Here is a 14,558-nt window from a genome sequence, read left to right as displayed (position 1 = left end):
CCAAACCAGAGATGGTTGTCTCCCAAACCAGAGATGGTTACTGAATACATGGATATAACATGATCCATTTAAAAAATGTGCTAAGGCAACAATTAGAAGCGTATGAAAGGCCTGCGTGTAACTGGAGGACTATGGTGTGAGAGAGGTTTTACATCATCCTTTAACTTGTATGTGAAAGCCCTCATGTGGAAACAGAATGGATACAATTAATAATTAAACATCCTTCCATGATATCCTGAGGTGAAAGCCACAGTGACAGGTAAGTGGTCACAGAACTGTGGCTAGGAAAATATCATCCCTGGAGTCACCGTCACAAGGGAATTGTCTCCAAATTCCTGGTTTTCTCTACAAGAATTACACAGGAGCTGCAGTGACAGCCCCTCAGGCTGCCTTAGGCCCGCAAAGGTGAGAGAGGGGGCCTTTGGGGGCCAGCCCTGCCGGTCTCACCCAGTGCACAGCCCTTCCTGGGACCACGGAGACGCACCCCTAGGGAACGGGGTGCCCCAGGCTGTTTGCCACATCTGAACAATATCAAGTCTTCCCAAAGCTTCGTTCTCTCATATCAAATTACCTTTCTCTGGTTAATTATTATATTTTACGCTTAAGGACATTAGATTTTAAGATGCTGTAATGCTCAAGTATTTACTCTTTACTAGTTTTGCCACTGTTTTCTAGTTAGAAGTCTTATCAAATTGAACAGACTTCAAAAGTATCACTTGCCATTCAATCTAACGTTAAAAATGGCAAATAAGTTGCTAAGGTAGGCGTAATAAGATACCTATGTAGCCTCTTTAACATTTTCCTAAGCCAGTTATTAGTTAACTTATTAAATGTGAACTTATGACCAAATATGAGAGGACTAAAGAAACAGATTGAAAATAAAATCCATGTTGAGAAAACATGAAGAGAGATGGGTTCTATGGGCTGAAAGATCTAAAGCCTAATACTTAGCATCATTCTGTGCATTCAGTAATCAACAAATTTCCCAAGACAGACAAAAAATGCAATAAACTGCAGACCAGGGCCAAGGCGAGGCCACAGCCGAGCAGTTATAAATTTGAGAGGCCTCCTTACTTGTCTAGCAGCGAAGTTTTGGGGGTTGAGCCCTGTGCCGATTGCTCCAAGGCTGACGTTGGGTAGTGTGGAACCAGAGGGAGACAGCTTGTAGCTGGGAGAAGGGGAGAAGGGAGAGCAGGGAGCCTCATCCCCAAGGCACCCATCTTGATTGGAGAAAGGCAAAGTCAGCTGAAAAGCAGTAGGAGTTAGCCAATCACAAGGAGTGTTGGTTAGTGAAGCAACAGAATGCAAGAAGGGACAAGAGAGAAACACTAGGAACAAACAGAATTAGAGTGTATTAGCAATAAACGAGGATGGAATTTGGATCTGGTAAGAGTCATCACACTTGGCCCAACAGACACCATCTGTCATCTCTGATCCAGATTTTTTCTTATTCTCTAAGTCAGTAACACATTCTGCCCATTGCGTGAAGATAAACATTGCCAGACACTTTATTTTTATACATCTAATATCGATTACTCTAACGATGTGGCTGCTGGAACAGAAGCCAGAGTAATCTTGTGAATCTGTTGCTGCCTGGACCAGCATCAGTGGTGTCAAAAATGTGCTAGATCTAAAACTTTCAGTTTTAACTGCTTTCTGAAGACCGGGGCCATGGAAAATCTGTATTCTGAATCAAGGAATGATCTCCTCCATTAGAACTGATAAAAATCAAAACAAATAGGTATAAATGACACATTGAAATCAGGTACTTGAGAATTTGGACAGTGTACCACTGTAACTAAAAATAGGTCACTGGGGAAATGGAGAGAGAAAACAAAGGAAATCTCTTCGAAACATCAAAAGACCAAGTTCTGGGCCATCTTGACAAAGCTAGAAGGCAAGGCCTTGGGAGATACAGATTGTTTACACAAGATCCCAAATTTAATTTCTCATTGCAAAGCAGCAGAAAAAAGAATTCAGAATAAATTTATCTCTAAAATTTCTTCTACACATTTTGAGTGTGCATTTCTTCTACTGTAAAAAGTCAGACCATATACCCCCTCCAAGTTTCATAAAATTTCCAAAAATTCAACCACCTTCACCATACTCACATGCTAAGGACAGATGGTTCTAGCTACTGCCCAATCACCTGTTGACATCAATTGTTTTCACGTCACCACTTAAAAGCAGGTGATGTCTGCGTTTTGCTCATTAATTAATTCAGTAATTCTACATTTCCTCCTGGAATTAATTATAAAAAGAACAAATGGAAACCAAAGTGGTTCACATGAATTATTATCTCAAAGGATTCAACTCACCTTCTCAAAATAAGGCCCACTATCTGTGGTTCCCATGTCTTTGGAATTAGGTGGACGGAACCCAGATCGATCCTTCCTCATGATATCATTAAAATCCCCGAGATTCATCGCTCTCTTGTCCACGTCAAATTTTTTATCTGGAAGGCTCCCTGAAAAGTAGCACAGAAGAAGTGAAAATTTCAAGAACCAATGTTTTGACCAGGAGTGACCAGTCCCGGGGTGTGTCAAGTGTAAGACCTCCCGGAGGTGTCAAGTGTAAGACCATGAGAGATCTTATTGGTTGAGGCTGCTGGGGACCCTCCCTGGAGCACATGTGGATCCTTTTGTTTCTTTTTAAAAGATCTGTATCTGTTGTAGCTTGTTTTCAATGGAAGACTGAAAGAGAGACTTAGGGCCAAACTGGTAAAAATCCAACTAAAAAAATATCCTAACTGGTTATTGATGTGTTTGAGGAGTATAACTGGCTCATAAATTCAAATGTCCTCAGTGAGAGAATTTGTCTCTTGCTGCTATTAGCATCTGCCAGATAAATGGGTAGGGTTGGTTGTGAAACAGTTACTGGGGATAAAGAGGCCTATTAGGCACAGCTGTGACCCTAGAATTTAGAACTCAGACGTGAACACATCAAGTGAACAACGTGATTTCCTAGGTACCATGATGGTCCTCTTTTCTTCAAAGCTCTGGAAATGTGCTATTGTACATGGGCATGATCAGTACCCCTGGAAGCTTACATTTTTGTTATTCTTAGACTTTTTCTTTTTTAAAGTTTACTTGTTTATTTTGAGAGAGAGAGAGAGAGAGAGAGAGACTTGCGAGCGAGTGGGGGAGGGGCAGAGAAAGAAAGAGAGAGAGAGAATCCCAAGCAGCTTCTGCGCTGATAGCACGGAGTCCGACTCGGGGCTTGAACTCACGAACCATGAGATCATGACCTGAGCTGAAATCAAGAGTCGGACGCTTAACTGAGTCACCCAGGCGCCCTGTCATTCTTAGATTTTAAAATATCATCAATCAAAGGCTATTTCCCTTATGACCCAGGACTGTTTTACTTTCTTCTCGGTTTGACTCTCTTTAAGGTCCTCAAAGTGAGCAACAGCATCACGGTGAGGAGCCCACAGACTAAGGGCTGACACGGCATCTGCTCCACTTGCACTGGGACAGCCCGTCAGTAATGAAACATCTCGGTGCACACGCGACGAGAAATCTGAGAGTGGAGTCTGGCGGGGCCACAGACATACTTTGTTCGGCCACACACCACAGTTTTTAAAATCTGAATTAGTTTCCAGTATTTAAAAATCAGGATGTCAACATATGTCTGAATTGCTGACAAAGCTGGGCCTTTACCCTCCAAGGCAACAACTGCCAAGGGTGGTCAAGTGGCCGCCTTACAGGTGGCCTCCAAGTCCCAATTTCTTATACCTGGCATACCCCACTCCTCTACGTTACTTTCTTGGATCCTGCAGCCATTTCAGTCTTCAGTCCCTACCTAGTGTGTAGGACGATCCTTCGTGTCTGCTGACTAGCACCCAGCCCAGTCAAATGGAGGAGGGAACCAACGTGACATCATTAACAACAATATATCCCGTTCACATTAGTGGAGTGATACACACCTACAGACAAATCCATTTTGCTGCTTGGATTATCTTCAGTTTGACTCTGAAAAATAAGCAACGGTGAGGGAGGATTAAAGGTTTGAATTCAATGTTTGAATCAGAGAGAAAAAAAAAAGGCATTATTTATGTGGGAGTGACAGCTTACTAGTGGGGCCACACAAGGTCCTTTGATGTGAACCTTACACGGGAATGAAGACAATATCATTTATAATATGACTAATTTGATTGCTGCTGGGTCTACATTTGTAAATTCGATTTTCACATAGAATCAGTCAGTTTCAGCAATTCTACGGACAGAGCAACAGCTAAATAGCTGCTCAGAGAAATAAAACCCTGTCCTCAAGTTCCAGTCGGCTCGGGATCAAATTCCAGGAGTGTCAGCCAAATGACGACAACTTCTTCTCGTGACTTGTCAAGTCATGAAATCTGGAAATGTGCAGCCAAGTCAAGCCGTTTGTCTTTTGGCAACCAGGGACGGGGTGTCCCCACGATGTTCCCAAGAGATTAAAAAAAAAAAAAAGAGAGAGAGAAATCCTACAAGAATTCCCTATATAATTAATTATAAATAATTTCTCTAGTTATTGTGCAGTTGTTGTCATTTTCAAAAGTATAATATTAAAACTGGTACAGGAGTAGTCAGGGAAAATTATGTAAGTTTCAAGGGCCTGGCTCTTTCTTCCCCTAACCACCTAAGGAAAAGGGTACAAGGACTACAAATTCAAAAGTCATAACCTCTAAGTATTGGAGTTATTTCATTAAAAATAAGAGAAAATAAATATCGCTCAATCCAAATGAGAAATATTGTTTAACCAGTTTCCAAATCTGTAACTTTGTTTTGTTTTTTAAATTAAGACAGATTTAAAGTTTATTTATTTATTTTGAGGGGGGAAGGGGCAGAGAGAGAGAGGAAGAGAGAGGATGCCAAGCAGGCTCTGCACTGTCAATGCAGAGCCCAATGCAGGGCTTGAAACCATGAACTGTGAGATCACGACCTAAGCCAAAGTCAAGAGTCAGATGCCTAACTAAGCCACCCAGGCACCCCTAAATCTAGAATTTTGAACTATATGTGACAGTGGTCTTAACATTTGTGCTAAAAGTAAAAGATGGGGTATATTATACACAGGAGAAAATGAAACTTACCAGCAATCCCATATTTGAAAACTGTTTGGCAAGAGGATTCATCCATGAATCATTGTTTCCTCCTTTCAGTGAACACTATAGAAATGAAATGTGTAACCTCAGAACCAAATAATTTATTTTATCTCACTTCACAGCTGAGTTGCATTTAAGTACTGATTGAAAATGCAGAACCAACAGTTTACCTTTTTGAACCCAAATCTCCCTCTATAACTGTGGTTATTTTGATATTTTCAGTTAGTCTGGAAAAGTTCTCTAGTTCTATCTATGTTTTCATTCTTATTTTATTCGTCACACTGAATTAGAAGTAACTGGAAAAACATACAGTCAGCTGGTGTTTTTACCTTATAAATAGAAGAAGGTCAATATCAGATTTTCTAAAATACAATGTTCGCATGCTAGTACTTTCCCTTTTAGTATCTTCTTGTAACCTAAGCCAGTTTGTATTAAAAGAAAAGAAAGAGTTTGATGCTAGTGCCTATTATTTGGAAAATAAATAGGCACTAGCCTATTTAAATAGGCTATTTAAACTGGTCATTAGTCTCTGTGTGGATACAATGAGGACTCATCTATGCAGCGCTTCATCTGCTTGTTACGTAGTATAAAGGACATGGGTCCCCAGTGGGAAAGACGCCTAGCAAAAGACACCATCCCTGATCTTACTGTAAAGCAAGGCGGAGGTGAGTTTTTATTTCTTAAGAAGGGACAACCTAGCGTCTCCCTGAAGAGGACCCCTATCAGCTCCACTTTTACTTCTGCAGAGAAGACAGGTTGGACTATGATGAGGACTTGGTGGGGAGAGGTGGTGATGGGGCTTTGTGCATTTGTGCATTCTTCAAATAAAAACTGTGTTTTGATGATATTTGTTATGTCGATGTTATTAATTCTTGGAAGCGAGTAAGTTAATTTAAGTTCAGTTACAGGTTTTAAGGTCAAAAAAGCCCTCAGTGGAGGGAGGGGAGAATTGGTAGATTTGCTTAATGTGAACGGAGTTTCAGTTTTGCAAGATGAAAAGAGTTTTGTATCTAGATGGTGTTGATGGTCACATCGTCTAGTGTTGAATGGTGCTGAATGTACTCAATGCTACTGAACTGTGCGCACTTAAAGGTGGTTAAAACGGTACAGTTTACGTTGTCTGTATCTGCATCACAATCAGTTAAAAAAAAAAAAAAAGGCCCTCAGATACAAAAGGTCAGAATTGTCAGTCATGGGGCAGCCTGAGTGGGTGAGCACCTTCCCCCTGGTCACTTCTGGTCAGTAAGCAGTCTCCCTTGACTGCCTTTTCATTCCGTCTCAATGGGAGTTTGTAAATGACAAAAACAAGACCACAACAAGCCAGATAGCCTGAGAGTACAAAAATGCTGAGGAGTTTACTGAATAATTCCTTTTGTGACTAGGGTGAACAGAAAGAAGTCCTCAGAAGGGAAATTGTAACGGGCGCTTAAACAGGATGTCTCCAACAGGAACTACCTGTGTTCTTACGCTATCGAGTTACTATGTTCAGAACAAAATTAATATCCTACAGCAAAAAGTGATGAAGGCGCAGCCCCCTTAGCCAACTGAAGACCTTCTAGGACGGCCCTTGGTATTTGAAACCAGGACAATATTCACTGTGAAGTTGAAATTATATGGCTGCCCACTTCTAATTTCCATCAATTTATCTGTGGAAGGGAAAAGAACACCTCTGCTGAGAGAGTGGTTCAGGTTCAAAGACCTGTTCTACATTGAAACCAAAGTCCTCATCGAATTAGGCACATCAAGGGGGACGTGGAGCTGCTCCAAGATATGGAAAGCCAACAGCTTTCAAACGCAAGCTGGGACGGGATGTAGGCACATCACCTGGTTGCTGCATCAGGCTTGTGCTCCGGCACTTTGCTTTGCTGGGAGGACGGTTCCGGGTTTTGGAATTTCCCGCATCAGAGAAAAACCAATCACGTTGATTGCCACTGGAAAAGCTATCTTACTTTGGTTTCTCTTCTATATATCATGGGGACTTACCCTAAGGCCTTCCTTGGTTTTAGAATGCAAAAGCATAAAACATTTACAAAGTGTGCCTTGAAAGCTTCTGAAGAATTATAATATGGAAACTAAAAGTGAAAAAAAAATCTCCTGTCTCTGAAAATTCCACTTTACCCACAGCAACAGCTCTGAGGTTCGAGGTTTCAAGGTCATGGGGAAGGAAGATGAGGAGTAAAGAGGAAGTACTCAATTTGCTCTTAAGAAAATATTTTTCCCCTTACTTAGGACCTCAGGGCTCCTTCCATTAGAAAATTCTCAGTTCTGCCTTCTAAGAATGAAGAAACAAGCTCGAACTTTTCTAAAGTGGGCTACCTTCATCTGCTTCTTTCCTCCTTGTCCCCAGCTTGCTGAGTTGTGGGAGGAAGCACTTCCCTGAGAGCCGGCGGTGTTCCAGACTCCTCCATCGTCCTCCTCTTCCCAGCTGGGATGGCGAGTTCCCGTCACTGGACCGTCACTCTCCCCCCAGCCATCTTGCATAGATTTGGAATCTTTAAGAAAAAAAATGGAGGGACTGTATGCAACAGCTACATATAACAATAACCACAACGATTGGTCCTTATGAACACGGCATTCTGGGATATTTGTCATCTTATCTAATCCATCTATACGGCCAGGCAAATATTCTACCCCCTTCCACATTCACATTACTCAGACAAAAGATAAGTATAACTATAGCTTTAACTACAGAGGATCCTGAAGAATAGAAGACTTTCTTAAAAATCTGGAGAAAAGTGCAAGTTTTGTGATGGAGGAAGGGTGATTCTGAGGTTGGGAAAGACACCTAAAAATCCTGACAGTACTGCTGAAGTACCTCCTTGTGCCAAGGGTCTGGTTAATATCTTCCACCAGCATTTCGGGTCTATTTCAAGTCTATGGCATGGTATTTCCCGTGATGATACAACCAGTTTTACTGTGAAAATCATGATGAAATCAAGGTCTTTATAAAGCTATTTCTATGCAGTGAAGGAGACTGATAATTTTTAAACTGCAGTCAAATTAATGACACAAGAATGAATTTCTAGAATACAGCAATGATTGTACTTCTTCATGGGCACTGGAAGAGTCAGAAATATCACACAATAAAACTGATAACAGAATTATTCTCATTCAAATTTTGAGAATTCGATATGACCACACTTTAAAAATAAAAGAAGATAATTCTTTAAGTCTGCAATATGGCAGAAAAGAGATGTTGGAATACTTTTTAAGAAAACTACAAACAAGTGAAAATGGGCACTTGAAACTGAATTTTTCAACAGAGGAACTTCCTACGAGACATTCCATAGCATCGGTTTACAAAGTTTTGCAAACTGCTGTGACAACACGTTGCCGGCTGGATCAAGTAAAGCTTAGACTTTCAACGATTATGAATAAGTGTGACATGCTTTGTATAAAAAATCCAAATGAAGCAATCTTTGTTGGGTTCAAGAAACCTTCAACGTTCCTATGTGGGTGGGAGTATGAGAGGAGACACAAAGGGACAAGGAAAACAGAAGGGTGAAGTCACTGGGCAGCAGAGGCTATGTTCCACATTAAAAAGCCAGGAAAATCTTTTTAAATTATACTAACAAAGGGGCAAAAATGCAAAATAGATATGGTGAGCAGTATTTAAGTTACTGGCAAAAAAAAAAAGGTACCACATCAACATTTCAATTCTGGCCAGATACTAAACCTAACTTAAAATAAAATCAACAAAATTAACTTATGACTTCTAGTTCAACGTAAACATGTTAATACCCAAAGCTAAGTCACGGCCACTTGTTACTAATCATCTATTAAAGGTTCACGGTCCTGAATCTCACTGAAATGACAGTTTAAACATTACAGCAGCCCTCACCAAAATGTCTGACCCCCGAATTAATGGAAAATCCCTCACAGACAATGCTCTAAACTTACTAGGTTTCATGGCATTTGGAGCGTTGGAGGGTGCGTTCCCCCAGCCCGTGGTCGATGCTCCAGTGTCGTCCATTTCGCCCCACCCAGGACTGCTTTCATTTGGCTCACCCCAAGCTGAAGTACCATTATCTGGAGCAGGTGGTGTGCTTTTGCTCCAGACTGTAAAGAAAGAAAATGTGTCTCTAAGAATGATTTGTGAAATGAAACATCTCAACATCCAGGGGTAGGGGGTGGGGAGAAGGTGAGAAGAACAGTCACTCCTATGTTCTGCTGGCAGAAATACAAATACAGAAATACAGTTGCCTTGTAGGGGGCAACTGGTATTGTTGCTTTAACTTCGGGCCCAGTAATTCCGTTGCCAGGAAATTATACCATAGATATACTTGGAAAGTATGTGAAATGACACGTACAACAACGCTCTATCGCTGTTGAGAACGCTTCGGAAGCAACCTAAATACCTATCAAAAAACGGCTAGTCCGACCAATCGCGTCATCCATGAAATCAATACTGTACACAAAACAAAAGACAAAAACGTACATGCTAACATGGAAAGTTTTAAAGTAGGGTGAAAAAGGCAAGGCGGAGAACAGCAATTCCTTCTGTGTCAAATCTGTAAAGGGGAGACAGATTTTGGTACAGGTAAGGAACAAAATTTTTGAATGAGACACAAAACTCTAAAAGATTACCTGTGGGAAGAGATTCTAGGGGCTAAGACTCATTTGTATATTACATTTTGCTTTTCTGTACAGTTTGGAGGTTTTTACTATATGGATAATTTTTTTTTACATGTTAGCAGATTTTATGCTAGATAGGGACTTAATGAACAATCTTTATTTCCTCCCTCATACTTTTCAATATTTGGGGGGAAAAAAAGAACTAGTTAAAAGCAATCATTTTGTAAGTGGCCGTAACTGCATTCACTGAACACTCCCCAAGGCTTACTCAGGGAGTGGGTAACTAACTATGATTAATTTTAACTAAAAAACAAAAACAAAAAATACCCCATCTGAACAGTGCATTCCCTTAATTTGTTGAATTCTATGCTTTATGGGGACATTCAAGTTGATAGTGCCAAAGATGATATTACCAGCATTACTTTTAATTTATCAGGTATGATGTTTCTATTCAAACAAAGGAAGAAGAAAAGTTTAATTCGGAGCAAGTGATTATCAGGAGAGAACAATTTCTTTTACAAAGCACTCCACTTCCAGAGGTGATCATTAAAAATCATGTGGAGAGTGACTGAAGCCTTCCAGACCCCAGCTGGGCTAGAGCATTCTGATGGCCCCAGCAAGAGCAACAAAATACTTCCCCTTTGCTGGGGAAGGAGAAACACCGAGGATGTGTCCACGGGTAGAACTCGAATGGAAACCAGGTCTATTTCTGCTACTATTTTAATTCTTCACTTTAAAACCTGGAGTGTAGTTTGTTTAGTGAGCTGTATTTTTTGGATTCTGCAGACCAATACAATTAAAAAAAAAAAAAAACCCACACAAAGCAAAAAAAACCCCAAACTTTGGGAGACTAACACAGGGATGGCGTCTTTTCGCTTCTGCCAAGAAAGAACATTAAAATGTACCACCAGCATCTGTTATTGCTATCATCTCATAAAAAAGGAGATTCTGTAAACAGCAGAGTAGGGTTAACGTAGGAAAGATTTCCAGAACAAGGCTGAGTAAATGAAGCTTAATAATAATGCCCTGCTTTAGGATTTTTCACAAGAAAAAAGGCCACTGCCTACCTGATGCTGATTTACTGGTCATCGGGGTGGGCAGGTTTGGTTCTCGAGGTGCTGGGCCCCCTTGGGAATTCTTATCCCACAGATTCACATTCTTGTAGTTATAACTGTTAGGGTCTCCCCATGCGGAAGTGCCATCATCGATGTCCATTTTCCGACTAATTGACTGTGGGGATGGCTCTTCCCAACCACTGGGTTCCTCATCCTTAGGGGTTACTGGCTGTGGCCCGCTGCTCCAGTTGGAATTGGAAGGTCGTCCGTTGCCTGGAGGTGCTGGGGGTGGGCCTCCCCATGAACCAGAAGCCTCTGGTTGTGGTGGCGGTGGCTGCTGTGGCTGCTGCTGCTGTTGGTGCTGTTTATTCCAGGAATTGGGCTGTCTGCCTGTCTCGGTCCATGCTGGAGACCTTTTGCAATCTTCCCACCCGCCTTTGGAAGCTAGGCTTGTATTCCCACTGTTCCCCCAAGTTCCGATTTCGTTCTGCCCTCCTTCGCCCCACCCAGACACGGGTTTACTTGCAGGACTTTCCCAACTGCTGTTTTTCGCCTGGTCGACTTCCTCTCCCCAACCATTCTTCCCAGAAGTCCATCCTTGATTGGGCTGGCGTCCCCCTCCCCACCCCTGATCCTTGCTGGAGTTCTCATTCCAAGAGGAAGATGGCTTTTCATCTGGTCGGCCGCCTCCCCAGTTGGAAGAGTTGTTGTTCTTGTAGTCATTCCAGCCTCCTGTGTTCTTGGGGTCTTTCCACTCTGTAGAGGCTGAGAGCTCCCCCCATCCAGACTTCATTTGATTGCTTTGGCTGGGTGCATCTCCCCAGCCCCCTGAGTTCTTGGTCTGTGTGGCAGCGCTCTCCCACCCCTCAGTTCCTTTGTCAGATTTCCCCTCAGGCCTTGGCACCTCTTCGATATCCCACACCGTGTCCTGCTTAATTTGAGTTTGGCCCCAGCCAGTGTTTGAGAGCACCCTGGGGTCCAAATCAGTTCGGCTCAAAAGAGTCTGTAAGACAGCCTGACAATCAGGATGTGTGGGCCGGTATGACCGACGGCCAGAATTATGACTGTCACTACTTCCTGCTTTGTGGTTGCTTCCAGTGCTTTGACCTCCAACTTCACTTCCTGTGGAGCTGGAAGATCTTCCCCAACAGGGAGCCTGGGCATTGCCTTGGTTTTCAGGGAGGGGGTGGCCCTTTTGATTGTCCCATGCTCCAGTGCTAGAATTTGGTTGGTTTGGACCACTCCATTCTCCAATTTTCAACTCATCAGACCCAGTCGGCTGTTTCCATTCTCCCTGAGAGACCCCAGATGTCATTTTGTTCCCTTCACCCCATTTGTTGTCATTAGAGTCCTGAGGGCCAAAGTTCCAGGACCCACCCGTAGACCTGTTATTGTTGTCCCAAGAGTCATTTTTTGACCCAGTTGATTTCTGAACAGAGGCTCCTTTCCAGGAGTCCTCTCTATCCTTTCCATTGTTCCCATTGTTTCCAGAATTGCTTTGTCCAGAGGCTGTGTCAGTTCCAGAAGGCCCCCTAGCTGCACCCCAAGATCCAACACTCCCAGTCTTTCGATCTCCAGTGCTTTGTGAAGGGGCATCAGTGCTCCTGGAGGCGTTCGCCAAGCCCATTCCAAAGGGCATTCCCTTATTCTCCATGGGGTTTGGTGAACTTAAGTTCAAGGAGTTAGTGTTTCCATTTTTTGGTCCATCAGTGTTATGAATTTGAGCCTGTTCTCTGCCAGAGACAACAAAATTAACACCCGCATTTTCCATCTTTGACTGCTGTTCCCTGGATGCCTGACCTACTGTGCTAACCTGTGCACTGGAATTACTAGTATCCGTTTCCAATGCCCCTTTCCTAGGATTTCCTTCTTGGACCAGCGCTGGCCAGGCAGATGGGTTGCTATTTGGGTTAAAGTTGCTGAAGCCAGAGCCAGGTCCAATTCTATCCTGACCACTCACATTCCTCCAATTTCCTAGTCCATTGTTGCTCTCTGTAGTAGAGTTGGAAGATTGAACAGATTTAGTCTTAGGGTCAGATTTCCAGACCCCAAGATTACATTCGTTCCCAGAACTTGCAGACTGGCACTGGCTCCCTTTTCCTTTGTTACTAGTGGTGCTTCCTGGCAGAGTGCTCTTCTCAGAGCCAGGGTTCGAGGCACTGTTGTTATCGGTGGTGTTTTCGGAAGAAGACTCAGTGTCTTTGCTGGCGATACAAGGCCACTCTTCCATGTCAGACCCGTCTACAATCACCTTGTCCCAGATGTGAATTGGGTTGGGGGAGGCGCCGTTGTTGGAGGAGGCTCCCGGGCCCCAAGTGGAATTTGCATAATTTGAAGCAGCAGCACCTCCAAGGGTTGACTCTGGGGAAGAGATGGTCTCATCAATCACAGCTACACACGCGCGCTCTATTAACACCTCAAGCTCAAAGTGCCCCTAAGAGGGCTCATCACGTTTCCCACAAACTAGCTTCTCTAGCCAGTTGCCTGTCTTAGTAAACTGTGTCACACCTTAGTCATCTCCTCTTTCATTTTGCCTGGTTGGTGTATTTGCTAGGTGTAACTCCACAACATGTCTCAAAGCTATTCCCTTGTCTTTTTTTTTTTTTTTTTTGAATGTTTATTTTTGAGAGAGAGTGAGACAGAGCACAAGTCGGGGAGGGGCAGAGAGAGAGAGGGAGACACAGAATCTGAAGCAGGCTCCAGGCTCCGAGCTGTCAGCACAGAGCCTGATGTGGGGCTCGAACTCACGAACTGTGAGATCATGACCTGAGCTGAAGTTGGATGCTTAACCAACTGAGCTACCCAGGTGCCCCTCCCCTTGTCTTTTCTATTGACAGAGAAGGGCCTTCTCATATCTTGAGACAATGCAGTAACACCCTGACCTTGCTTTGTATCTCGAATCTACTCTAAACACCCCTGGCTAGAGTAATTGTTCTAAAGCACAGCTTCGATTAGATCACTGCTGTAGGGGAAGCTTCCAACAGTTTCCTAGCGCACAATAATAAAGCTAAACTCTTTGGCCTGGAGTTTGATCAAGATGCTACACAACCTGGGCCCAAATGACTTTTCTAATCTTATCTTCCACTGGTTTCTATGTAGATGTCGACATTCCACACTACTTGACATTCCACAACTCGTGCCTTCTCATCCTGGCACCATTCCACATTGGCACCTACTGGTTTTTCCTCCTGAATGCACATACCGAAATTTACCCATCTTTCTGGGCCTAGTTCAAGTGCCATTTCTTCTAGGAGTTTTTTTTTGTTTGTTTTTAAGTTCATCATCTGAAAATGCCCTTCCCTGTCTAGAGCCACTTTGCTCAGTGCTGTGGAGCTGTGGTCACATCTTCCTTCCCCACATTAGCACAGAGACTTCCGCAAGAGCTCCCCCTCTTAGGCAGAGACCCTATCTTGCTCACGTTTGAATTCCACATAGTGGCCAGGGCATCACTGCTCCGTAAGCACCTGATGAATGATGAACGCCCACGCAGCTAGATGCTGGGGCAGACAAGCAGGAATCAGTTTGTATGCCTAAGGAACTTAATCTGATAAATTAGTCTGGCTCAGCACATATTTTGGAGGAATTTATCATATTTGGGGGGAGAGGGGAGAAATGACATGTTTTTAATCCAGTAATTTCTTCTGAACTTGTTTTAGTTACTTTAACCAAGAAGTATTAAATCAATATAATGTTGAAAAAATCTTACATAGAGCCATATAAAAGTAGGGAAGCAGAGAATCTCAAACTCTTCAGATTTAGTGGCCTCCTTGGTTTTAAGAATGCAAACAAGAGAATCTGACTCACACTGGACCCAGACCCATGTCTGCGTCCAGGTCTGGCTAGATTTG

The 14,558-nt window shown here is 42.9% G+C and overlaps 1 protein-coding gene across 16 annotated transcripts in view; it reads right to left on the bottom strand.

Annotated features, from left to right (window-relative positions):
* Positions 1-14,558, bottom strand: part of TNRC6B (trinucleotide repeat containing adaptor 6B) — a 244,734-nt gene that overhangs the window by 35,870 nt on the left and 194,306 nt on the right. For all 16 annotated transcript variants that reach the window (XM_047066093.1, XM_047066100.1, XM_047066095.1 and 13 more), the window contains 6 exons: positions 10,723-13,071; positions 8,981-9,139; positions 7,397-7,572; positions 5,069-5,143; positions 3,926-3,971; positions 2,319-2,467 (listed from right to left, as the gene is read on the bottom strand). In XM_047066093.1, the coding sequence (XP_046922049.1) occupies positions 2,319-2,467; positions 3,926-3,971; positions 5,069-5,143; positions 7,397-7,572; positions 8,981-9,139; positions 10,723-13,071 (2,954 nt within the window). The remainder of the gene's footprint in view (positions 1-2,318; positions 2,468-3,925; positions 3,972-5,068; positions 5,144-7,396; positions 7,573-8,980; positions 9,140-10,722; positions 13,072-14,558) is intronic.

The sequence above is a fragment of the Lynx rufus genome, unplaced genomic scaffold (genome assembly GCF_022079265.1).
Source record: "Lynx rufus isolate CCGP_SWC_20201006 ecotype Redwood Valley unplaced genomic scaffold, mLynRuf1.p SCAF_7, whole genome shotgun sequence".
Classification (NCBI taxonomy): domain Eukaryota; kingdom Metazoa; phylum Chordata; class Mammalia; order Carnivora; family Felidae; genus Lynx; species Lynx rufus.
Note: the sequence above shows the minus strand (reverse complement) of the source record. Positions and strands in the feature narration are given on the sequence as shown.